The 27,666-nt window shown below is 37.7% G+C and overlaps 1 protein-coding gene across 1 annotated transcript in view; it reads left to right on the forward strand.

The window, feature by feature from the left end:
- The window catches only part of LOC124788262 (oxysterol-binding protein-related protein 1-like), a 421,041-nt gene that overhangs the window by 13,046 nt on the left and 380,329 nt on the right, over positions 1 to 27,666 (forward strand). The window contains exons 3-4 of the mRNA XM_047255469.1: positions 12,511 to 12,691; positions 20,591 to 20,751. Of these exons, the coding sequence (XP_047111425.1) occupies positions 12,556 to 12,691; positions 20,591 to 20,751 (297 nt within the window). The 5' untranslated portion in view covers positions 12,511 to 12,555. The remainder of the gene's footprint in view (positions 1 to 12,510; positions 12,692 to 20,590; positions 20,752 to 27,666) is intronic.

Below are 27,666 nucleotides of genomic sequence, written 5' to 3' on the forward strand. Positions count from 1 at the left end.
TTTGGAATATGTTCTTCAGGTGTACGACCTGCTTCTACAATATTGTCGAAATAGTTTGAACAGTTTAGTACTTGCACAGTCAGCTATTCCAAATACTGTTGGAAAATGGCGAGTGCAGAAACATTGCCAATAGGCAAATGCAAATATTTAAACAAGCCCAAATGAGTATTTACCACACACACTAGCTCAAGACAGTATATTTAAACAAGCCCAAATGAGTATTTACCACACACACTAGCTCAAGACAGTAGCACGCTAATAGATAATTTATTTGTACAGAAAGATGCTGTAAAACAAACACATGCTTTCCCTGTGGTAAATGGATTGTCAGACCATGGTGCACAACTGATTAACTTACAAAACCTAACAGGGTGTACAGTTTGGAAACACATTAAGTAAAAGTGTGAGGTCATTCAACCCAGTATCTGTAGAGCACTTCAGAGAAAGCTTAAGAAATGTTAATTGGAAAGATGTATATAATGAGCCAAATGCTAATTATAAATGCAACATATTTCTTGTTAAATTTATATCCATTTTTGAGCATTGTTTCCCAAAGAAAATTACTAAATGTAACACCACACACTTTTCAAAGAAACCTTGGATTACTAAAGGTATTAAAGTGTCTTCAGAAAGAAAAAGAAAATTGTATGAGACAGCAAGAACTAGTAAAGATCCAGAAGAAGTTTTACACTATAAAAATTATTGTAACATACTGAGAAAAGTTGCAAGGAAATCAAGAAATATGTATGTTAGAGAAGAAATTAACAACTCTGGCAATAAAATCAAATGGCGCAGTGGTTAGACACTGGACTCGCATTCGGGAGGACGACGGTTCAATCCCGCGTCCGGCCATCCTGATTTGGGTTTTCCGTGATTTCCCTAAATCACTCCAGGCAAATGCCGGGATGGTTCCTCTGAAAGGGCACGGCCGACTTCCTTCCCCATCCTTCCCTAATCCGATGAGACCGATGACCACGCTGTCTGGTCTCCTTCCCCAAAACCAACCAACCAACCAACCAATAAAATCAAATCAATATGGAATGTTGTTAGTAGGGAGACAGGAAAAGTACCCACTGGGGTAGGTAGTATTACTATTAAAGAGAACGAGACCATCATAACCAACAGTACACAAATAGATAATGTATTTAACAACCATTTCTTAAGTATAGGAGAAAAAATTGGTGAGAACAGTTCAAAAGAAAAAGCCAGGCAGTACATGGAAGAGTCTGTTTTGAAAAAAGAAAAAAAAATTAGTCAGATCAAGTTTCACCTAACAACCTCTTGTGAAATAAGTAAAATTATTAAATCTTTGAAAAATAAATCTTCTGTGGAGTAGATGACGTCTCTAATAAGATATTAAAACAATGTGGAGTAATGACAACTGTTGTTCTGAGTCACATATGTAATGCATCACTAACTCAAGGTATTTTCCCAGACAGGTTAAAATATGTCATTGTCAGGCCTCTGTACAAAAAGGAGGACACCACAGATGTCAATAATTATCAGCCAGTATCCTTGCTTACAGCATTTTCAAAAATCTTCGAGAAAGTAATGTACTCTTGAGTGGTTAGCCATCTCAACAGTAATGGGATACTTAGTAAATCACAGTTTGGATTTCAAAAATGCTGTTCCACTGAGACAGCAATATAGAATTTCACTGTCCACATAATAGAGTCTTTAAATAGTAAAATGTCACCATAGGAATTTTCTGTGACTTGTTCAAGGCATTTGATTGTGTGAATCATGACATTATGTTACAGAAATTACAGTTCTATGGTATAAATGGAATATCATACGAGTGGTTTAAGTCATACCTACAAAACAGGAAGCAAAAAGTTTCCTTATATGGATCAAGTGATTTAAATAAGTTTCCCACTTCATCTAACTGGGGTGAAATTACATTAAGTGTTCCACAGGATTCAATCATGGGCCCCCTTCTGTTCTTGATATATATGAACGACCTCCCTTCCTATCTGAAACAGGAAGTTGAACTGACACTGTTTGCTGATGATACAGGCATCATTATTAATCCAATAAAAGAAACTCCAATTAAAAATGATACAAATAAGGTCTTTGGAAAAGTCATTAATTGGTTTTCTTCAAATGGGCTTGCTCTAAACTTTGAAAAAACACAGTACATCCAATTTTCTGCTGCAAAAAGTACAGTTCCTTCAGTAAGTATAAACACATCAACAGAAGTCAGTAGACAGGGTAGAGCATACTAAGTTTTTGGTTGTACATATAGATGAGAATCTTAATTGGAAAATTCATATTTTGGATCTTCTAAAGCGACTAGGTTCAGCAACTTTTGCAATCAGAATAATTGCCAGTTTTGAGGATATAGAAATTAGTAAGCTAACGTACTTTTGCATACTTTCACTCTCTGATGTCATACGGAATAATATTTTGAGGTATCTCAACATTTAGACAAAAAGTATTCACTGCTCAAAAGAAAGTGGTTAGAATAATGTGTGGGGTTCATAGTTGCACATCTTGTAGGCATCTTTTTAAAAGATTGGGAATTCTTACAACAGCCTCACAGTATATTTACTCACTAATGAAATTTGTTCTCAACAACATGGACCAGTTTAAAAACAACAGCAACATTCATGATTATAATACCAGAAAAAAGAAAGACCTACATTATCCTTACTCAACCTATCTTTGGCACAGGGGTAAAATATGCTGCTATAAAAATTTTCGGCAAATTACCATATGTCTCACACTGATGCAGTGTGGCCTTTTTTTCCGAACTGCCCAGTGCTTAGGATATGCAACACTCATATTGGACAAACCAGTACAGGCAAGATGGAAGGGGGACAGGCAACTGCTACTGTGACGTGGCCAGTTGCTGCTCTGTCTGTAACCAATGCTGCTCCATGCAACACTTAGTTAAAGGTTGTACTGATGCAATGGTTTTCCCATCTTTCTGAATACTTGCTGCATACTTGCAGCATGAGCAACTTCTGACATGTCCCCCATGCAGCAATCTGATTTCCTGTGGCCTGTGACACTTCAAAGGACTGTGGTATATTGAGCACATCTGTAACCATTGGATTCTCACATTGAAGTGCTTTTTTGCAAACTTCCCTACCTGGGGCCAGCCAAATAACCATTTTATGCACCATGTGATCAGCATAGGATTCGTGATGAGTGCTAGTGACTAATTTACAGTGATGGCTCAAACCTTGTTATTCTGCAGCCCAGGCTTTGTAAGATTGGTTGGGATGTTTCTGACAATGGTAAAATTCTACATGTGTCCCAATGATATGCGTTCTGTCACAGTAATCGGTTGAAAGAAGCTTGCAAAATTTCATCAAATGATAAGTTGAGCGGTTCTTGCAAAGGCGCAATTTCGCACAACAACTGATACATGTGAGACGAAAGCCAGGAGAGAAAGAAAACCCAGCTTGGGTTTACATCACCCACATGAAAAACCTGGAAATTTCGGCGTAATCATGTCTTTTAGCAGTCCTATTCTTCAGCCAATTCATCATATGTTGGAAAGGACAATGATTACACTGATGCAAGAGCAACATGCTGCGAACATGAAGACACTACTTGATTGGAGTGCTGTTGCTGTTCTGTGAAAGCTTGCTGCTGGGCAGTGAGACATTGGAGTATTTCTTCCATCGGGATGTTTGTTGGGTGATTTAGCACTGGCACTAACACACGGAGGAAATCTAACCCTCACTCACTGCCAGGTTTCTTATATCAAGAACAAACACGATATTTGGAACATAGTACTTTGTAGAGCAACATTAAGATACAGGTTGTGCATAGCACTGAACAAGTTGACTGGTCAACATGAATGCAGCATAAAGAATAGGCAGAGCACTCATTTGTGATCACTTAAATAATGCTGTTTCATTGGCGGCCCACCAGAGTGTGCCAGGGGACTGACACAAGTGGTCTCTATAAGTGGCTCTATGGACTCGTATGTGGACTGTATGGACTCCTGCTCTCAGAAATTGCATGCATCATGAGGAAGTGTTGTGTATCACAGAGAGGTTTATGGTTGAAATTCTGAGCATATGTTCCAAGAAGGATCTGGCAATATTTTACTTCCTCCCCCACACATCTTGTGAAATGAATGCACCAGGAAAATTGGAGCTCAAATTAGGGTTTGTCAACAGTCATTCTTCTGACTCATCATTTGCGAATATTGTGTTTAATGGGTTACATTTAAAATGAATCGGTAGTACCCATCATTATCCCCTAAGAGGCCCTACACACTCCTCATGGCCTTTCAACATGCTCGTGATGGGGTTCACTTGCTCATAAGTATGAGCTTCCACTGTGTTAAGAGTGAAGAAGTTGACAAGTACCATCCTCTTGATTATACACAATTTAACAAACAATAAGTGCATATCATGAGCACAAGTACAAGGATGTTGTGATGCTCAGTTCATGCATATATTAGTCATTAAAAACCAATTGAGATGGTGTGGTGTTAGCACACTCGAGAGGACCACACTTCAGATCCCCAGCTGTCCTTCTAGATTTAGATTTTCTGTGATTTTCTTAAATACCTTAAGACAAATGAAGGGATAGTTCCTGTGAAAGGGCATAGCCAATTTCCTTTCCCATACTGAGTTTGTGCTCTATCTATAACGACATCATTATTGATAGGATGTTAGACACTATTCTTCCTTGGGTCCTTCTTTCTTCCCTTCTTACCTTTTATTCATTAAAATATGTGTATTCAGATGTATTGTATTTATGTCTTCACAGTGGACACAATACGTTCTCATACTGTCCGAAGAGGATTTGAGCTATATAGTGGGTGATGCTCGAGGTGTGAAGGAGAGTTTTGCTTACCTCTATATGTTATTCTAAAGGCTGTAGCATTTAAATAGTGTTTTGATTTTTTCAGCACTTTATAATAGCCACCTACTGGAATCAGCTGATGGTGCACAAGCAACTAATCAAATAAACAGATATTTATTTAAAGATTTTAAATAACTGAAGGATGCAAAATGGTTTTAACTTTCAACATATTTTTTGCTAGAGTCTGTGCTCACAAACATATGTTTCCTTTATAGTGAGGCAGTCAGGAATGACTTTTAAACATAATCCTCCAGTTTCTCATTAACTCAAAATGGTGTCGCAATAGAAGCTAAGCTGTAGAGAACTGTCTGTTGTGCCTATGGCACATGATCTATCATGAGAACACCATTAACCAGAGAAATGCTGCCTTCTTTTGGTACTACTGTCTGTTCAAAAGAAAAAAAAGGTGAGAATTAAAATGTGCCATGAAAATTCTGGCAAAGTGGTTTCTAGACGACTGTGGTAAGCACATTAATCAATTATTTGATCACAAATAAAGTAAACTTTCCATTTTCAGAAACAAAAAATAAAACAACAGAAACTATATCAATTTCTTTGTTACTTGCTTGAACATCCTGTAGTAAACAGCATCCATCCTTCTGCCCACATCTAAGCTGACTGCATGTTGTTAATTTTCTTCATACTAATGGGACATTTTGCGTTATATAGATATTGTCAACTGAACATTTATGTCTTTTGCTGTTGGAACAGAATACCTTCACTACAATATGAGTGATAATTTTACTGGTGAAAGTGTCACTAAAGCTCAGTTACTAAACACAGTTTTCCAAAATTCCTTCACAGAAGAAGATGTAGTAAATAGTCCGTATTTGAATCAAGAACAGTTGCCAAAAAATGATTAATGTAAATTAGATATCCTTGGTATAGCAAAGTAGCTTAAAACACTTAATAAAGGCAAGTCTTCTGGCCCACGTAGTGTACTGATTAGGTTCCTTTCAAAGTATGCTGTTATATTAGCACCATACTTATTGATCATATGTAGCTGCCTGATCGACAAAAGGTCTATACTGCAACACTGGAAAGTTGAACAGGTCACACCAGTACTTAAGAAAGGAAATAGAAGTAATACAGTGAATTACAGGAAATCATTAAAAAAAACAGGCATTTTTTGTTGCAGCAATATCTTTTTACAAAATTTTAGGCACCAACTTTATCCTGTGAATGCAGAAATACTTTGTTACTAGTTTACATAGGGAGAAATGATCATCATAAAAATATAAGAGAAATCAGAGCTTGTAGAGGCAGAATTAAGTGCTCATTTTTCCCAAGCACTGTTAGATAATAGAAGCTAGGAAAATAGTCAGAAGTTGGTTTAAAGAACCCTCTGCCAGGCACTTAAATCTGAATTGCAGAGTGGTTATGTATATGTAGATGTAGGATGCCCAGAATGATTGTGTGTATTATCATGTTGTGTTGGTCTGCCATCCAGACACTGGTTTGTTGCAACTCTCCACATGGTGTATCCTGTGAAAGCCTTGTAAACATTGCTCCGTTACTACTGCAGCCTGCATCATCTGAACTTGCTTACGGTATTAAAATTCAGTCCTTAGTCACCCTCTACAATCCCCCCCCCCCCCTCCCCCCCCCCCCCCATCCCTACTTCCGTGCAATATAAAACTGATGATCAGTTGATGCCTCAGGACGTCACCAATCAGTCCCTTCTTTCAGTACGGTGTGCTGTAAGTTCCTTTTCTCCTCAGTTAGATTCAGTACCTCCCTGTTAGTTATTCAATCTACTGATCTAATATTTGGCAGATTCTACTGCACCACATTTCAAAAGCCTCTGTTCCCTTCTTGTCTAAACTGTTTACCACCCATGCCTCACAGCCATACAATTGCCACACTCCAGACAGACACTTTCAGAAGAGACTTCCTACAACTTAAATTTGTATTCATTGTTAACAAATTTATCTTTTTTAGAAAAGTGTTTCTTGCTATTGTTGGTCTGCAGTTTATATATTCTCCACTTGGGTCGTAATTAGCTTCTTTGCTGCCCAAATAGAGATCTTCCTCTACTACTTGAGTGTCTCATTTCTAATGTAATTCCCTCTTGGTTGCCTGTTAAGTGGTGTTCAATTTATAACCTCCTTTCAAAATACTATCCTTTCCATTCAATTGCTTTTCCAGGCCTTTTACTAACTTTGGCAGAATCACAATGTCTTTGGCAAATCACAACATTTTTATTTTTTCTACCCTAACTTTTCTGTAATTTACTTTCCCAGTTGCTCAGTGTACAGACTGGATAACATTGGATATAGGCTACAACCCTGTCTCATATCTTCCTAGCTACTGCTTTCCTTTCACATTTTTCAACTGTTAGAACTGCAGTCTGGTTGCTGTATAGGTTGTAGATAACTTAACGCTCTCTATATCTTATCCTTGCTGCCTTCAGGATTTCAAATAATGTGTTCCAGTCTACATGCCAAAAGTTTTTTTTAAATATAAAAATGCTCTAAATCTAGGTTTACATTTCTTAAACCTATCTTCTAAGATAAGTCATAGAGTCAGTGTTACATCACATGAACCTACATTTCTCCAGAACCCAAACTGATCTTCCCTGAGGATTGCTTCAACTAGGTTTTCCATTGTTCTGTAAATAATTCATGTCAATATTTTGCAACCATGACTTGCGAAACTGATGGTTAAAGCTAATTTTCACACCATCAGCACCTGTCTTTTTTAATGTAAACTACTACATTCTTCTTGAAGTTTGAGGGTATTTTGCCTATCTTATATACTAGTAGGTAGCGTATATAAGGCACAATATGTACAGTTCTGTGCAGTAAATGGTGTAACACCATTGATAAATACACTCTCTGAACAGAATCTGTAGCTAAGGCAGAATATTCAAATTTTTTTGGGTGTGCACATTGATTAGAGACTGAACTGAAAGAAACACATTGATGATGTGTTAAAGGCTTTGAGTTTGGCTGTGAGTGCTGCATTCACTGCTTTCATATGGCATCATATTCTGGGGTAACTCGTCATTAAGGAAAAAAAGTATTCATTTGACAAAAGTGTGTAATCAGTAATAGTTGGAGCTCAGCCATCATCATCTTGCAGGGATATTAACAGTAGCATCACTATGTATTCACTTATGAAATTTGTTATTAACAACCCATCTCAATTCAATAGCAGTAGTGATGTGCATAGCTAGGAAAGAGGCTAATCTTCACTATTCTTGGTTAAATACAACTTTGGCTCAGAAAAGGGTGAATTATGCTGCAAGAAAAGCGTTTGCCCACATAACAAATAGCATCAGGAGTCTGACAGACAGCCAACCATAATTTAAAAACAATTTAAAAGACTTTCTGTATGACAACACTGTCAACTCAATAGATGAATGTTTAAAAGAAAATTAGTAATTTTACAATTAGTAAAATGAAGAAACAAAATTGAACTGTTTCATATAAAGAAATCTCTTGTTAAACTGACATGAAGTGTCTACCTTTCCCCACATCATGCACACTTCTGCAGCCTTGCATTTGTCCTCAAGCCATTCCTGCTTAGCAATATTGCACTTTCGGTCACTCATTTTTTAGATATCTGTGTCCCCTTTTGCATACTTCATTGCTGCACTTTTATGCTTTTTCCTGTCATCAATTAAATTCACTATCTTGTGCATTATACAGGGATACTGGGTGGGTATTTTGTTTATACTTATTTGTTCCATTGCTACCTTCATTATTTCATGCCTCAAAGCCATCCACTCATCTTTTATTGTATTTCGTTCAGTTGTTGCCTAATGCTTCCTTTGAAACTTTCAACAATTTCTAGTCTTTAAGTTTTTGAAGGCCGGAGGAACATATTTGTGGTTAAGGCAAGTGAAAAGGTACATTTGGTGCTGCAGGAGCTCATATAGACGAAGTGTAGATAGTGTAATTAGGTGAGTAGTTGAGTTGAAGAAAGATTTTTGGAAATGGTGGATGCGTTCTCTATCACCAAGTTTTATGCCCAACTATGAAAAAGCTTTTCCCTGTTGGAATGCAAATGTCACTCTGCTGATGGAACAGGTGCAGACCCTTGGCACAGGCCCTATTATAGTTCACTGTTGAAGGACAAAGACTGCACACAGATTATTAAAGGACGCTGATAAAGACTGAATTCCATCAGTTACTGAGCTGAAGCCACCAAAATTGTCATGTTTTACTTGGGTATAGTCAGGCCTATTCTTGTGTGGTATCAGACCGCACCAAAGACCTACATGCTTTTGGCAAAGACAGACTGTAAAGAACTGCTTCAATTGCAGGTATGAAATAATATATTACAGTCTCTAGTCTTTGAAACAGAGTTGGCACCTGGTACATTATCTTAATATTTTTTTTTTGGGGGGGGGGGGAGGGAGGGAGAGGGAGAGAAACATCTTTATTCCTCTCCTAAAACCAAGTAACTAAAGTGTTGATCTCACCAGGTTCACAAGGAAGACCCTTAAAAAATCTTTAATGTCCCTATTTGACTTTTGACATTTTACTTTGCATGGATGATGTCTACTTACAATTACAAGTTAGAAGTACAAGATTAAAATATTAACAAAAGTTAATAAATTTCAATCTGTTCCAAGTTTATATTGCATAAATAGTTAGGCTATTTGCAAACAGTTATTGGTTTCACCAATATATATGATTCCATCTGCGCATGGATATAAGTGAGCAAATATAATTCAATTATTTAGGACTCCTTACCAGAGACATGATTTTAAATTAAATTTATTTGCTTTTACAACACAAACAACGCCTAATTCATGAAATAAAAATGACATCCATGTGAAGTTCGTGGGTTTTTAATTCAATCAACACATCTTACTCAGTCACCAGACTGTTACTCATTCACTGAATGAAAGCAGTTGTCAGTTAAAGATTGCTGAAGATTGTTTCTAACTGTTGCAAATAATTTCATGTGTTTAATGTATTGTGGCAGATGGTTATATAGTTTTATTTGCTGATGGGAAAGGCTGTTCAAGACTACTTCTGGTTTACTTGGAAAGTGAGTGTTTTCCCTAATTTTAGTTTATGAATATTAACAGAACTGTTTCTGGTGTATGCTTTAACGTATTTTCTAATATATTTGAGGCTGTGAAAGATATAATTACAAGGTTCAGCTAGGATATCAAGCATAATTTTATTAGAATCTGTTCACCTGTGAACATCAGCAGCTGCTGAGTTAGATTTTGTCTGTGGCTTGTATGGTTTCAGCTGTGCTTATAGTGTTACTGTCATCTGCAGACAATATTTGTTTTTAATTAGTCAGCAAATAGTATCTGCAAAATTAAAATGTATATTAAAAATGGTGAACGAGGTGCCGTGTTTGATTTGACTGACTATGGAAATTCATGAGTAACTCCCAGTATAGATCCAGGAAGTATGAGTCCTACATTGGAGAGCATACCTCCATAATTGTTTTGGGAAGATGTTCTCAGACAAAATTAACACAAAGAAATGGTATCCCGCAAAGTATCACATGTACCATTGCTTTCTTTCCAGCTATAAACAGAAAGCATAACCAATGTAGAAAGGAGACTATTTAAGTGTCCAGTATTTTGTGGTAGTTTTAAAATCTGTTGTTCATCTTCTAGGGCTAGTCACTTTGCACTTGGTACTTCAGAGACTGGAGGAAAAGACTGCATAACAATGTTCATGTTTTCCTCAAAGATAATGTCTTTGTTAATTTCATTTGTGTTTGATGAGGTTTTAGTTTAGTTCAGCTGCACCTTAAGAGCTCCCTGCCATCAGTTTCAACAATTTTATAGTGTTTCTGGGCTTGATATTTAATTTTGAGCTCACTTTGCGGTAATTCCCAAGGAACCTTATTGTGAGAGCATTGAAGTTCGAGTATGTTTTTGCAAATACCATTGTAAAAGAAACAAGGGAATTGACAACACACTACAGTTTTATTGTGAATACCAGTATATTCTTACATAATTTGATTATGAGTTTAGCTGTTATGGTTCTGTTCAGTTTTCTCAGTTGGAAATATTGAATGCCATGCAATCATATCAGCTAGTTGGAAGTTAGTGAACTACTTGTAGCAATTGGTTGATGAATCCTCACCATACTACAAGTTTTTATGGCCAAGTCACAAGTTTTTATGGCCAAGTCAGCTGCAGCTTCTATGGAATTTTTCGTCATTGTATGCTCACGAACACTGTGGTCATGAGCAATAGCACCTTTAGAAAACTAAATGAAACAGCTAGTGGTGGAAGCTAAAGAAATGAATGTTCTCCTATAGTGGTGGAACTTGTAGCCGCCTAAGTTGTTTGTTTTTTTTTTTTGCAAACCCAAACAATTTTTAAGTTACCCATACACAATGAGATGAGTATTGTAACTACTGGTGTAAAATCCACTGTATTTTAAATATGCACTGTAACCTTGATTATTATAGGATGATGGCTCTAATCAAGGGTACTTTACTGGTTACTCCATTATATTCCTAGAAAAAGGCCTAAGAATAGATTTACCAAGGTAGTTCATTGTCTTCGATCAGTAGTTATACACAATCACAATCAGTCTAGAATTGATTAGATGTGAACATTTGTTGAAATTGCTCATCTGTTTCAGGCCACTTTGTGCTCTTCTAACTGTTCAATGAGCATACCCAGCAGTGAATCTTGTGCTGGGCAGTTAGGAGTCCTCCTAGTGTTGTCTCTTCAAAATGGTGATGAGAGATGATTTTGCTGGGTATTGGAGTATTTTGGAATTCACAGATACGAGATGTTAGAGGCAGCTGTTAAGAATGACTATAGTGAAAATTGAATCACTTCGTGCTTGCTTTCCTCCATGTTGTGGTTGAAAAGGACAGCCACGGAAAACAGGTTGGTTTGGAGTGAGATGAAAGATAAAAAAGCTTCTGTTGGTCAGGTCAACTGCTTGATAGGGCATACCTGTTTCTTGTAACTGAGGAAAAGGATACCATTTGAAATCACTTCTGTGTTGGAGATTCCTCTTTAAGCCGTGACTTCCTCCTCTGTCAGGAAGAACCAACATAGTTTTTTCCCTAAACTCTTGGGACACAGAGTGTAGTGCTTTTCCAAACCAGTTTTAAATACCTGTGTTTCTGATTCAAAGTATATTTGTTTTTCTTAGTGATTTATTCCCATTTTACCATTATCTCCTCAACAGTTGAACAGTTGTGGTTATTTTTGGAAAGTCACTAATGAGTATATTCTTGTGTGCCGTAACACCAATGAAACAATAATCTTTTCCTAGATCCACTTGGAAAAGGATGGTTTGCAAAACATGAACTGTAGGACTATAGGAAGGCAAAGTGGAGGTGTAATCAGCACAGTTAAAGAGAGAAGCAATTTGGTATGTCAAGGAAACTTTGTATGTGGTTATTAAATGTGTTGAAATATTGTACAAAGAAGATGTGAGAAACTGGTGCACACCTGAGAGGACATAATAAACTACTTAATTGTTCTGAAAGTCGGATACCTGATGTGTCTCTGTGAGCCCTGAGCCACTCACACACTCTCTCTCTGAGAAAATGTTTTTAGGGCAATATTACATAAAACTATACCTCTGCATGAAACTTTTGCTTTTTGCTCATTGATTCATCTTACAATTAAGACTTTTTAATTGCTATTTTCCTTGAAATTTCTTATGAGAAGTACTCCTATATTTTAATTTTGATTGTTATTTTCACCATAGGTATTTTTTGTTTCAGGTCTTAGATGCTTCCATATGATGATATGACTGATAGACCCTTAAAATGTCCAATGAAGGGCCAGAAATGGAGCTGCAAGAGATACTGTTGTATAGTTCCAGGCATGGTGATTCTGTAATGGTACAGGAGCTTCTTGTAGCGCGCAAAGATGGAAAGATTAGATTGGACATAAGCTGCAAGGGTAAATAGTACTTAGCAGTTATTTGTCAAATGTAATTATAAACTTGATCCAGGGATGTAGGCCAAAACTGCGGCCAGCCTCCCGAGTATTGGCAGGTTTAACCATAAACTTTAGTAACATGAGGAAACGTGCAGGCACTGACCATGCCAAGGTCTGTGATAGGCCTGGCAAGCCAGTGATAGCATACGAGACCGTTCGAATTTTGTCCACAAAATATTTCTACGCTTACCCTTTGAAATACTCTTCTTTACAATTTATACACCACTCCCAATGCCGTTTCCACTTCTGGAAGCAGTCTTCGTATGCCTCTTGCTGGGTCACATGAAGCACCGTCTATGAATTTTCTTTTATCTCATCCATTGTTGCATATCTTTGTCCTTTCAAGGGGATTTCAACTTTGGAAATAATAAAAAGTCTGCAGGGGCCAGGTCTGGAGAGAACGGAGGATGAGGCAATGAAGTGGTGGGGGTGCGTTATCATGTGCAAGAGCCATGAGGTGTCTTGCCACATTTCAGGGTGTTTTCTTTTCACATTTCCTTGGAGCATCGTAACAGGTCTCGATAGTACCATTGATTAACTATTTGTTCCTGTGGCATGAATTCATTATGATCTAGTTGTTCAAAATCAAAGAAAACTATCAGCATGACTTTGACATTTGACCTGACCTGATGAGCTTTTTTTGGTCTTGGAGAACTTTTCTTGACTCATTGTGAAGACTGAACCTTAGTCTCAACATCATAACCATAGACCCATGTCTAATCACCAGTTATGATTCTCTTAAGGAACACCTTGTTCTCATTTGCGCATTCCAAAGCTCTTCATAGATTGCGAGGTGAAGGTCTTTCTGGTCTTGACACGTGAGTCGTGGGACGAACTTCGTGCCAACATTATGCATTCCAAGACACTGTGTCAGGACTTCATGACATGATCCAAACGAAATGTTACAGTCTTCTGCAATCTCTTCTGCAGTCAGTCTTTAATTGGCACGCAGACTTTTGTTGAAGTTCCTGACATGAGCATTGTTGACAGATGTTGAAAGGCATCCTGAATGAGGGTCGTCTTCAACTCCCGCCCAGCCATTTTTAACCGTGTGAACCATTTGTAGCACTGAGAGTGGCTTAAGTGCTCATCACCGTAGGCTTTCTGCATCATTTGATGTGTCTCTGTAAAGATTTTCATGATTTTTATGCAAAATTTAATGCTGATGCGTTTCTCCTCCGCCTCTTGCCATCTCGAAATTCTCAAACTGTGTGTCACAATATTCTACTCAATACAGCACTGAACAATAACTAACAGACATACAACAATGAAACTTCCAGCAGTTACACATTAAACACAGGCATGTGCAGGGATGCCAACTGCATTTCACTCCAACACACTATTGGTGCGAAATTATGAATGTTTCGGATTTTTTTGAACAGGCTTCATACTCTAAAGATATAACGTTTATTAGTCTAGATTGCTCCTAAAATGATATGACCAGTTTTGATTGTGCTAGCAATCATCTTCAGATCTAAAATAGACAGGAAGAAATTTTGTTCATAAAAAGTTCTTTCTACTTACAAAATGTTCAATGAAAAACGAAAAGAAAGTAACAAAGACTGTACCATAAAACACCATTACAGAGTGGGAGGAAAGGGACTAGCAAAGGTTGAAGCCAGGGGTGTTATGGGAACATAGGATATACTGCAGGGAGAGTGTAGTGCTTCGAGAATTTTGGAGGAAATTCTAGAATCACTCGGCCTTTGAATGTTTCGAACACACCATATTTTAGATATGAGTAGGAGAAACGAATCAGCTGACTGTGCATAGTTTATTTGTATGTGCAGGTCAAAAAAGAACAGCCACGAGAAAAAAGATGGGCACGGGGGCTGAACGGCTGCAGACAAGTACTTGCTGTACAGTCCACAGAGTTTCGTGTATGAGCAAAGAAGAACAAGAAAAGTTAATGTAGTATTCTGTGTTCTTTAATGTCTGTGATGATTATAAAAAGACTAGTGGACAGCTGAAAGTAGTTTCCTAAGGACACTCATTTGTTGGACGCGAATGAGAATAGAGACCTTTAAATTTTTTCATATCTCGGTTATGATCGATGCGAGACACATGTACGCTATTTTGAAGAAGTGTAAATGATTCTAATGTTCGGAGAATGAGTTAGCTTGCCGAAGTTATTGTTTATGAACGTTGAAAATATATTGTGATTGAATTGAAAAGTTTTGTACGAGTACAAAAAATAATTTCAAGAATAGAAAAGTAGTTAGTAAATTCCTTTAACCAGCAACATATCTTTGGAGAAGAAGCTGTTGGGAGATTCACATAGCGGATTAACCCAAGAAGAGGATCTGCTACACACATCGGGCAAGTTAACTGAATTGAGAGACGTGTGAGTCTTGCACGCCAGCACCACACTGTCTCTTGTTGTCGTCCGGAGAACATTAGAAGAGTTCCTGCAACAATTCAGGAAAGCTGGTGTTGGTGGGAAGGATGTACATGGCATCATCTGTGAAACATACAGTGTTGGGCTTCATGATCAGCAAGGGGTTTGGAGCAGGGGTGGAGTAGGAATGAACAAGGATATTGTGTAGGTTCGATGAATGGTGGAATACAAATGTGGGATGGGGGAGGGGGGAGTATAATGGGTATAATTTTCCTCATTTCTGGGCACAAGAAGACATAATTGAAACTCGGGCAGAGAATATGATTCAGTTGCTTTAGTCCTGGGTAATACTGAATCACAAGGTAGTATGCAACTAGAGACAAGGCATGGAAGATTTGTTTCTGGACAAGGTTGGGAGCATAATTTGGTCTGTGGAGGCCTCAGTGAAACTCTTTGCATACATAGAGTGGCTGCTTGCTACTACAGATGCGAAGAGCATGCGTGTCTAGGCTGTAAGGAATGGGTGTGTATGGAGGAACAGATGGAGCGACCCTTGAGGTGGAAATCAATATTGAGGAAGGTGGCTTGTTGAGTTGGGTAGGACCTGGTAAAGCAAACAAGGGAGAAAGTGTTGAGGTTGTGGAGGGATGCTACCTCTCGCACTGCTTGTCTTGTGCCGCCTCCTTACCACACCACCCACCCCAGACTGCTGCACACATTAGGTGCAGGCAAGTCCGCGATGGGCCCCAGAGGATGGAGACAGTAACCATGTGTGTGTGAGTTGTGCTTGCATGAATGTGTTCATGCGTGTGTTCTATTTCAGGAGGAGGACTGTTTTGTCTGAAAACTTAAATGTTTAGCCTCTTTTCATTGTGCCTGTCAGCAACTCAATGCCTCAATGTGTTAATAGTGATCTGTCCTTTCGTATTGTTATTACATCCTGGACTTTCCATTGTGCCATTACATAATAAAATATATTGTATTAAAACAAAGTTAAACAATATACAAAATAATTTTGGCAGGTTAATTTATGGTAGTAAAAGAGCTCAACAGCAGAGAATAACAAAGTGTGGGTAGAGTGTATGAGAAGATAAAACAATAATTCTAATGAGCAGGCTGCTAATTGATAATGGAAGTTGCTCTTTTGTAAATTATGAAGTAATTTAGTAAATAAAATGCTAGGTACAAAAAAAGGAAAGTTGTACCATCAAAAAGTTCATTCATAACAATAAATTATCAAATAAAAAGCAAAATACAGAAGGGCAGAGAGGAAACATTATGCCACTGATAAGTTCATTGCATCCATCAGGGTTCTTTTACTACCATGAGTTGGCTTGCTGACATTAATTTGTATATTGTTTAATTCTGTATCAGTGTAACAAATTTTATTACGTAACTGTGCTTCAGTGGTGCCTTCTAGGAAATGCGTGCATGTTTTTAGTACTTACATATAACTTGATGCACTCTTTAATAATATTTTATGGTGTCTGCTTTGTCCCTTTCTTTTCTTTCTGTATTGTACATATTGTAAGTAAATAGAACTTTTTATGAACAATATTCTTTCTTACATGCCTGTCTGAAAGGATAGACACTGTTGACAATCCATAGCTGTATGAAATACTTCAGCATTAATTTCTGACTTAGAATGCATTGAGACTATCTATATTAGGTCCAGATCTACTATCAAACAGTGACATGTGAAAATTTGTGCCAGACTGGGACTTAAATCTTAAATTTCCTGCTTATTGTGAGCAGTCACCTTAATCACTTCGGCTATCTGCGCACCCTCAGCAGACCAACCTATATGTCCATGTGTCACACTATCTATGTAATTATATCATAGTCCACTTAATTCATTACCCAAGCTTGAACCGTTATTTGTTTTCCTGCGACAGGTAGAATGAGACAGTGAATAATTGGGACAAATGATGATGATGTCGTGTTCCCACCAAGGCCTGTAATACTTACACACATGTTTGAAAGAACAGACATTGTTGATGCTCCACAGCTGTATGAAATACTGCAAAATGACTTCACTCACTGTGAATTACTTAACATCAGCTGTATTATGTATAGATCTATTACCTAATAGTGACCTATAAAAATTTGTGCCACACTGGATCTCATACCCGAATTTCCTGCTAATCGTGAATGGCAGCTTTAACCAGTTCGGATGTCTGTGCATGCTGTCCAGACCGACCCAAAATCTAGGGGACTGCATTTAGTGGGTTACAGTATAATGATGTAGACCGTGTGACATGCATAGTTTGTGTTGGTCTGGGGACCAAGCTTGAATAGCTGAAGTGGCTAAGGTGACTGCTCACTGTGAATGTGAAATATGTGTTTGAGTCCCAGTCTAGAGCAAATATACATATTCCACTGTTGAGTAGTAGATCTGAATGTAATACAGCAGATACCAAGGAATTTGCAGTTGGTGAAATAATTTCGAAATATTTTTTCTGTCCATTTTAGATCTGAAGATGATTTTTAACATGGTCAAAAGTGATTGCTTCATTTTGTAAACTTGCAACCAAGACGAGCAAAGGTTATATTGACATTTAAGATTGATTTTCCACATTCTTGACCATATCGAGCATTATAGTATTTAAAAGAATTTGGAATCAATGTATTTAACTGAGGATCACATTCAACATTCTACAGATTGTTTCTGTGTGATTTATGTAACGAAAGATTGTATTATTGAGCTCAATTAGCAAATCTATCAACAAAAATAATCAATTTTTGAAATATAAGTAATTGGATAGATAAAAAAATCTACTTATCTAGCAGCAGCAGCAGCAGGAGCAGGAGAACACACACATAAAGGGTTTTACAGTTTGCTAGCTTTTTGAGCCAATGGGCCTTTTTATGTTCGAAGGGTTGAGGGGAAGGAAGAGGAGCGAAGGAAAAGGACTTGTGAGAATTAGGAAAAAGAGTAGAGTTTGGAAAAGTCGCCCAGAACCCAGGTCAGGGGAGACTTACCAGACGGGATGAGAAGGAAAGACTGACGTTCAGTAAGTCTCACCTGACCTGGGGTTCTGGGTTACTTTGCAAATACTACCCCCTTTCCTAAACCTCACCAGTCCTTTTCCTTCACCCCTCTTCCTGCCCCTTCAGCACTGCTGCCAGAAGCAGGAGCCACTGGCACCAAAAGCACAAACTGTAATATCTTTAATATCTGTGTTCTCTTGCTGCCGCTTTGTGCATAGATTTTTTATGTATCCAGTTACTTATGTTTTCAGTTATTGAACCTGATTAATATTTCTTTAAGGTGATCTTCTTCAGTACCTTTGTGGCTAAAATTATTTTGTGCAATGATGGTAGTAATGAACCTTGTGGTGTAGCTTGTAATACTTGATAGCACACTACTATGGTCAGTAGCCTCTAAAATACTTGAACCACAAAATTGGCTATTTCAACATATTACTTGCACATTGTTACTACCAGAGAAAAGCAAGTTACAGTAATTACCAATGCTGTGCTTCTACTGAAACACTTTGTTGAGCAGGAGGTATATAATGAGACTGTTCAGGCAAGAATAGGCAGAAATATATGGAGTGATAGAGGAGCAAATAACTGGACATCAAAACAGAGGTGGTGGGAAGACTGTATTGATATTCTCAGGCTGCTGATTGCCGCAGTAGAGGAGATGGACTCTCAGTGAGTTCCTTGGCTTTCAGCCAACTGATTACAACAGCATTTAAGTAAGTCTGCCACACACATTCAGCAAGGGCAGAAGCTTTAATTAGTAGTATGCTCTTCGCTCTCTTTTGTGTATGTAAAATAAGGAAAAGGCAACCACTTACTTATAGGGGATTGGTGTGTGGTGCACAGGAACACATAATAGAAAACAGTTTTCTATTTCCAGTATGTATTTCTGTGCACCATGCACCAATCCTCTGTAGGTAAGTGGTAAGTGGTTCCCTTACATATTTTTCCATTGTGGAATTTCTGTTACTGTTATTTATTGTGTTGTACTTATAACTTTGCAAATCTCTGTCCCTCTTTCCCTCCCCCCTCTCCCTCCTTCGTCCCTCTGCTTGGCCTCCCACTCCACCTCTCCCCACCCTCTCCCTCTCCTATTCCCGCTCAGTCCCCTACCACTTTTTTGAGTCCTAGTATGGAAATCTATTACTTTACCCTGGTTGTCTGTAAGCCACATAAGCCTGATGAAGGAACCTAAGAAAATTTTTGTGCGAGTATGTACTTTATATCGCATACATTTAGCAACATCCATGATGGCCTTCGTGTCACTAAAACTGTATACTGGGTGAGAAGTTTTTGTGTCTGGAACCTCTCCCCAAAGTTCATAGACGTATTTTTGAAACACCCTGTATGTTAGTCACTGTCTCATATTCCAATATATTGTGGTTAGAACAATAGGTAATGTAAATGAAAATGAAAGTAAATGAATGTGACATAAAGAAGAGCAGATTATAACATTTCAATTCCTGCAGAAAGTGACACACTATGCCATTTGTCAACATGGATCTGTAGATGACAGTGGCACTGTTGACCTCTGCATGCCTCCAATAGTGCATACTATGAACTCAAACTTTAGGGAATGAAATCTTCAAAGATTTCAAAATAAAAGTTTTAGTTGAAATCACTTTATTCATTAACACAGGCAGAATGCTGTCTCTTACTGCCACAAATTTCAAGTTCCTCCAAAATGCCCACTGATCTCAAAATTAGATACCTCAGCATTTGTAATTTAAATAATTGATAATTTAAATATAAATCCCCAGATCATGAAAAAATCATTTAATCAGATGAAGGAGATTTAAGGGAACGAACTTACATATGAAGTATGCTTTACATAATCACTTTACAGTACGAAAATTGTCTATTTTTAACTGTTAACACAGATGCAGCTACAGACAGTTGCTAGTAAATTGTTGCACACCAAACATTATTGTGTTGTTTCCGCTAATTAAATACATTTGTAAAGTGTACTTAAGGTAAGGAAAGTGACATGAAACACAACTGTTGAGAAAACTCTTACCATCATGCACTGCAAGCCACTTTCTTATTTTGAGTAGAAAATATCTGTATATTACTGTCTGAGATTTTGTATTTAAATAAATATTGGTTATAGATATGGTATCATGTTCGTGTCAGACTCTTGGATGTATAGAAAACAGTTTAATATGGAACTTTTAAGTTACTTTTGTCATCTTATTGCAGTAGCTCACATCACAAAATTCTTTTCTGATTCAGGTTTTGGTAACAGCAACATATTTTCAGATGGAACACTTTCTCAGATTCAGCAAGAATGGGGAAAATAACTAAATGAAGCAATACTGACAAAACCGTACTATTAATTCCTATTATCATTTAGGGTAGCAATACAGTCAAAATGCGGTTACTATAATGTTTCTAAATCATTTTATTAATTGTGATTTGCTCGGCAAGGTTCATTTGCTAATTCATTACAGTTTTCAACTTCTTGGTGATGAATTAACATTCATGGAGGTATTCATCGCATATCTGGTAATTGTTAGTTTCATGTTAAATTTCAGGGAAGAGCAAAAGTAATTTAGGCTGGACACCTTTACACCTTTCTACATACTTTGGCCATAAAGATGTGGTTGAACTTCTCTTGACCCATGGTGCGGATATCAATGCTGTTAATGATGTTGGAGATACGGCATTGCACAAAGCAGCATTCACTGGCAGAGAGGTGAGATGTATATTGAGCCACTGTTTCAAGTTTTCATACTACAGAATTTAGCAAAGATTATGTTTAGTTACCTGTAGTTTATACCAGTGAATATTAAATGGGTAATAACATCTGAAGGGCAGGTTATTTACATGTTTTAATAAAATAGCTATGACTGTGTGACATTTACACTGAAGATGAGAAAAATGTAAGCATCTCACTTTTCATTTTCTTCTTTTAGGAGTTTTAATGAAGTGAAGTGAGGAGTATGTGACTGAAACATCTGTGACCAAATGCGGGACATTAGATAATGTAATTTTGAACATAGTGTACAAGCCACTTCTGTTGCTTTTGGTCTTTTTTATGTTATAATTTACAAAACTGTACATTTGTATTGAGTTATATAGCTTCCATTATGGACTGTAATATAGTAGATTAAACTCATATTGATTAAATAAATATGTTGTCTCTGTAGACGACGGTTGGTAGTTTTTGAAATGATGTACTATAGTGCTATGGGTAGATAATACTGTTGCAATTACAAGATTTTTACAGTAATTATATTTGAAATAACTTCAGTACAGGCTATTAACATTTAATTAAACAAACAGCTGAATAATAGTTATACACAAAGAGACCCCCTTTCATTTGCTATAACAACATGATAGACTCTGTAATCATAGTGATCTGGCCCTGCCATTCACAATCTGAGCATCTTAATGTGATGTGATTACATTGAAGTGCCAATATTAACACTTGTCAGAGACTTATGTAGGGCATAAGTGTTCCTGGCAAGTGGTCTATGAATACCGTAGTTGCAAAGGTAGGAAGGTATAAGCAGATAGTCAAAAGTGAATTACAGAAGAGGCTTGAAAAAACTTTTGATAAAAATGTAAAAAGTTGTAATATATGTTTGAGAGCAGTCAATAACAGAAGATGCTCGAGTGTGGCTGGCAGATGATCTCTAGATATTGTAGAGGGAAAAGCACATTAAGAATGAAATCAGGCAAAAATTACTATCACTTCACGTTCCCTAAACAAAAAGAAATTGGTAACACACTTTAACAGAGATATTCACAGAGTAGCTCTGCTGAAAATCCACTACAAAGGGAATTTTCTTTGTTGTAAATGTACACCACACTGCTCTTTCATAACATGGTCATGTCCAGTGGGTGAAGTAACTTTGAGTGAGATGCACTTTGACATAGTTGTATTGTTAAAAATTGTTGGTGTAGGCTGTGTATTAGGTACCCACAAAATATGTGCCATTTGAGTTTACCTTCATACCAGTAGTTAAAGTTAGATAATATTTGTGTAAATTATTTCTGAGGTGTATAAATGTGGACCTTCTTAGGAAAGTTTGGTGATGAAATCTTCTTGAGTTATCAAAAGAGTAACAATCCTATTCTGTCAATCCTTTCGCTGCTACAAACATGCTCATTGCATTTCGTGCTGAGGCAGCTTTTTATATAGCTCTAATGCTTGCCAAATGCTGGTACCTGTGCCGAGAGATGGTAATCTGGCCAATTTGGAATACTTATCATCTGATTTTTCGAAAACTATCAGGTGAAAAAAATTGATTTTTGAACATCTTATGGTTCGGTATCTTCACTCAATATAGAACTGTATTTCTTTTTGTTACCTATCACATATCCTGTGCTGCAACAAATTAAGTAAAACATAACATGAAATTTTAAAGATTTCAGATAGGTAAAAATGGAGTACGTAAACCTAGCATTTGGTTGATTTTAGATCATATATTGCAGTCAATGAAATGTTGATAAGATATCAAAATTTTATTTAAAATTGAGAGCAGAAGTGGGTATCTCATTGTGTTCTTGAGTTATTGAGTTTTATATCTGAAGGATAGTTGCACGAGGGGGGGGGGGGGGGGGGGTGCACAGTCAAATCCTTATGCACTGTGAATCATGCAATCATGTGAATTGCCATATCTTACAAACAATTCAAGGTATTGAAATGAGGTTTTTTGTAAATGATTGCATGCAATGAGGCACAGAGGTATGGAAGTAACTTATTCACAGCAGTGAAAGATCGGTAGCTCAGGACATATTTGGACATCCATAACATTGTAGGAAAATCCAAACAGTGTGCGTATATATGTCTACAACACCTGGGGAATGGCATAGCAGGATGTGTATACACACCCACAGCAGCGAAAGGGTTAGAGTCTTGTAGGATACTATGGACAAAGCTTCCCTGTTTTTCAAAGAAGCAATTGAACCAATTACACAGTCTCAAACCTGCAAGCACCAGACACTAGCAGAGGAGATGATAGTGTGAGGGGAAATAGATTGTTATGTGTCAGTGCTACCAATGCATATTTTACATAGCTGCCTGAATTGCTGTCAACCAGGAGTGATCTTGAAAAATTTATCTAACTTCATCAATCCATATGAAAGTTACGGGGAAGCTGCCATTCTGGTCGGATAGACTGTCATACCATGACTAGTAAAAGAAGTTTTTTGTGACTTGTCAGTGCAATAAAATTTCTCAGTTTGCTTGACACACAATTTCTCAGAGTGTCTGCAATATTTCAGAAGGCATACACTGCCCTCACAACATTTGATGAAGCGCTAGTGTCTTGCATTGTATCTGCTTTATATAGTCATTGTTGGAAGATATAGATCCATGTAAGTGGGTTATGGTATATCCCATGTCCCATGCAGGGTGTATACGCGAATGAGGAAAAAAAATTCCTGGATTTTTCCCAGATTTCCCAGTTAAAAATATACTTTTTCCCTGTTGCAAATACACTTTTTCCATATTAAGTGACAGTATACTTTTCCTCGGAACTTATAACTTATCAATCCTTTGAATGGTTATGGTTTTATACACTGGCGTTGAATTTCCCAGCACTTTAGAAAACGAAACTCAGGGAAAAACACGTTTTGGAAAGATGTCTGATGTGCAGCAATATGTACACTGCATATTTTCGTATAAATTTGAATTCCATCAAACAATGCATGTTACTTTTTGAGATTGCGATGCGCTTTTGTAAGCCAGTCATACCTCATGTCACGTGATCTTGGCAGATTATGTCAGTGACTATTCAGAGCATAGGATATGTGATTGAGTCAGCCAATAGCAAAACCACTGTTAAGTAGCGCGAACATACAATAGGAAAAATTAATACTTTAAATAATATGCATAGCACTGCTACAAAAAAGTTTCACATATAATATTGGTCTCGAAGATTAATAAGCTGTAAGAGAAGCTAAGATCTCACATATAATGTTGATCTTGTTTGCGTGTCTTATGCTTTAAGATACATCACACAAATTTGCCAGTAAAATTTTTAACAACAACATAAAGGTCTTATCTTCTAGGCTCGAAATTATTCTAAATGGTATTCCTCAAAGAGTTGATTTTTAAATGAGAGTCAAACACTCTGTGATTTAAGAAATTCATCGTACATTCTTGCACTTAGTTCATCTTGCGTAAAAGGAAATTTCATTTGAAAGTAACGCTTTTCAAACAACCATTTGCAGTATTTTCCTGCAACCTGTTAGAAATAGGTTCGTTTCAGTAGTTGCCGGAGAGTGCCAGATAACAGGCGTCACCGCGCTTGCGCAGCTACTGTGACGCAGGAAGCCTGTATGTTCATACGTGTAAAACATTAAAAGATCTTACATTATGACATAAAAGAAAGAAGACATTAGAGGATGCTCAAGAGCATCAGAATTTCGTGAATCATAGTAAAATTCAGCTTAAAGTGCACATTCGTAAGTACAGATTCGGGTGTAAATTCTTTTGCAGTACCAGGACTGTATTATCTCATGTTTGGTTCTTTATTATGGCATAATTCCATAGGTGCTAGATGAAAATGTGCACTTCAAATGCAGCGAACAGTTGAAACTAGCCAATAGTGCAGAATTAAACACTTCATTTTGAATAAATTGACTGCCCCAGTGGGAAAGATTAATGAAAGCCAAATTTCTTTAGCAAACTGGCAAAAATAACTTCATTGTTCTGCAAGACGATTAATGCTTGACTGTCAGACAGGTGGAAATAAAATAAAATCTGAAACTAATAACATATTTCAATTCAGCCTTCCGTAATTATGTGAATGTATTTTAATTCACTTGATAGCTCTTGGCCACATAAATTTATTTTGTTTTCATTTAACGTGAGAGCAATAAATGAAGAGGAACCAGCAAAATCACTGAATGCAGACATGTGTCACGTGAAGACTACCCACCTTACTATTACAATTCAAGACTGCTCTGTGCTTCAGTCCTGGATCTACGGTATTTCCAAACTGGGGCAGTACTGGATAGTGCCCCCCCCCCCCCCCCCCCCCCCCAACCCCTCCCCCTCTTGAGCGTTTGAGATAAGAGTTATTAATAACAATGCTGATCATTCGCAAACTGTCAACCACATTGGCATTCACCTGTTCTGCATTATTCTGCTCAGCTCGTATAGTCCCGTCCCCTTTTGTCTGCAGGAAAGCTTATTTCTAGATGCCACGGGAATTCCCCCGGCAGAGACATCACGTACACTATGCAAGCATTTAAAAATCAACTTACAATTAATTAGAAATCAACATAGAATTTGTTCAAAAATGTTCAAAACCAACAGGGATGCGTTTCAAAATCATATGAATAATCGATAGACCAACGTGCGCTGGATGCTAGGCGCTTTGTGAAACAAGGTCTTTTTCCTCAAGAATATGAATTTGGCATCCCCTCCACCCCATGAAATTGCCGCCCAAGGCAGATAACCTGGTTTGCCCACTGCCCCCTGTTGCCCAAGAGTGAATCTGGCAGATTAGGCGCTCCAGCAAATTTTTCCGGGTAGTATCTTGCTGCTATTGCTTATACAGCTAACTGCCACACTTGTATAGCCAGAAGCAGGAGAAGATGCTACTCGTACGCGACACTACAGTGCATGCGCATTAGCTCACTTGCAACTGCTCAAATGAATCTAATGTAAGCAGTTGTGACGTCACACTCATCGGAGGCAATTTGTTGTTATGAAGCATTGCATAGTCTTTCTAAAGCCTTTGACACAATTGGCTGTTGGCAGAAGCTGAAAACTAAAACAATAAAAAAATTACCGGATTTTTACTGGTTTTCTGCTGGTTGAAAAAATTCCCAGGTTTTTCCTGGATCTCCCGGTTGTCCTGGCTCGTATACACCCTGACATGGTTTTCCTGCGTGTGGGAATGCAGAATTAGGAGGCATTTTATATTTGGTGGGTGGGTGGGGGGGGGGGGGAGGTGTTAGGAATGTGTCTTAGAGAATCCTATTACATTACCACACCATTAGTATAAATACAAGTATGACGGCATGCTGCAGTGCGTAAGGCAGTAAGTTTGAACTGCCAACCACATAAACACAAAGGTGAGCGGTGGCTAATTGGTTATGGAGTGGCTATTGTGAGGATTTAAATTTTCACCTCTGCAGATGACTATGAGGAGACTGACTGTGAGAGTCTTGCATTAATCCAGAAGAAGGGAGGAGAGTAAATGGCTTCTACATGTTGTGGATATTTTCTTGTGTTTATTGCGCTGTTATTTCACACTGTGTCCAGTATGAACTCCTGAAGCAATAAACCCAAAACAAATTTTTGCATTGACGTATGGTGGAAACCTTCATTTGCGCATAAGTTGCTTCTATGAGCTGGATACCTTCCACCCTGTATGTCAACTAGAAAAATTGTGGAAAACGGAGTCCAAGCTATTTAGTATTGTGAAATTTCTTAAAAACTGCTGTGACTGTACATCATTCTATGCTTTGCTAAGATGATTCTCAACCCCATCAATCTCAACGCTTCACAATGCATCTTCCTCCACATCAGTTAGGCTTTTGTAAGTAAACACCTGCATTGAGAACTGTACAAAATAGCTAAGACATTGCTATTCAGTTGCAGTGTCGACAATGTCTTTGTCGACCACATGGGGCATGTTCCACTTACATCTTTGTGGAAGAAGAAACATTCCAACAGGTCGCCAGTGTGCCACCATGCGTCTCGCTTTCTCCAGGAGTTACCATTTCATATGAATGGTTCTGTGGGTGCCACCAGAGGATGCCATCTTTGCTTCATCCCACTGCATGCAATGTTCTCATCCACGTATCTAAGACTAGATCTCTGGAAACTTGTAGTGGGAGTAGAAGGGCATAGCATGAAACTACTAATGTTGTAACAGATGAGAGTGTGCTTGAATCGGAGACAATGTGAGAATGACAATCAAATAATCAAAATATTTGTATTTAATTGTTTATCCTGTTAATAGTGTGAATAAATGTGATGATTTATTCATTTACTAATGTTTATAGTATTCTGTGCCACCTCATTCAGCTATGGACACAGTATTCTGAAGGCATGCATATAGGACTTGACAGACACAATGACTACATCACAATGCAATTTACAGCAACTAAGGTGACAGCTGAGATATGAGGCAAATTTCAGAATTTAAATTCAGTGTGACACTGTATTATGAGATCAACATGTTCTGGTAATTTGTGGATCTAACTGGGACAGAAGCAAATACAGCAACAGCTTCAATCCTCGGGATATAAACTTTTGTCATCATCTAAGAGTCTCTCAGAATGTGAGATCATCAGTGGAATGGATAGTCCATTAGGGTACTGTCATCTGAAGGAGCTGAATAAATCCATTGAACTACATTTCACAGACCCAGAACTTCTTGGCTTCTCAGGCCTTAACATCTCATTCTCTGAGAGTAATCCCTAATGAAGTTGCATCAGGAAGAGGACATAGTTATTTTTCCAGCTGATAATGGGAATTCCAACGTGCTTCTTCACAAATTATGAAGAACATGGCAGCAGTCCTAAATGATCCAGCATATAAGACAATGACAGGTAACAAAAATCTACAGTAGTAACACCCACAGTAGCAAATGACAATAAAAGTATAGTCACGTTAATGCTCACAACACAAACAAGTTAA

Source organism: Schistocerca piceifrons, chromosome 1, assembly GCF_021461385.2.
Source record: "Schistocerca piceifrons isolate TAMUIC-IGC-003096 chromosome 1, iqSchPice1.1, whole genome shotgun sequence".
Lineage (NCBI taxonomy): Eukaryota > Metazoa > Arthropoda > Insecta > Orthoptera > Acrididae > Schistocerca > Schistocerca piceifrons.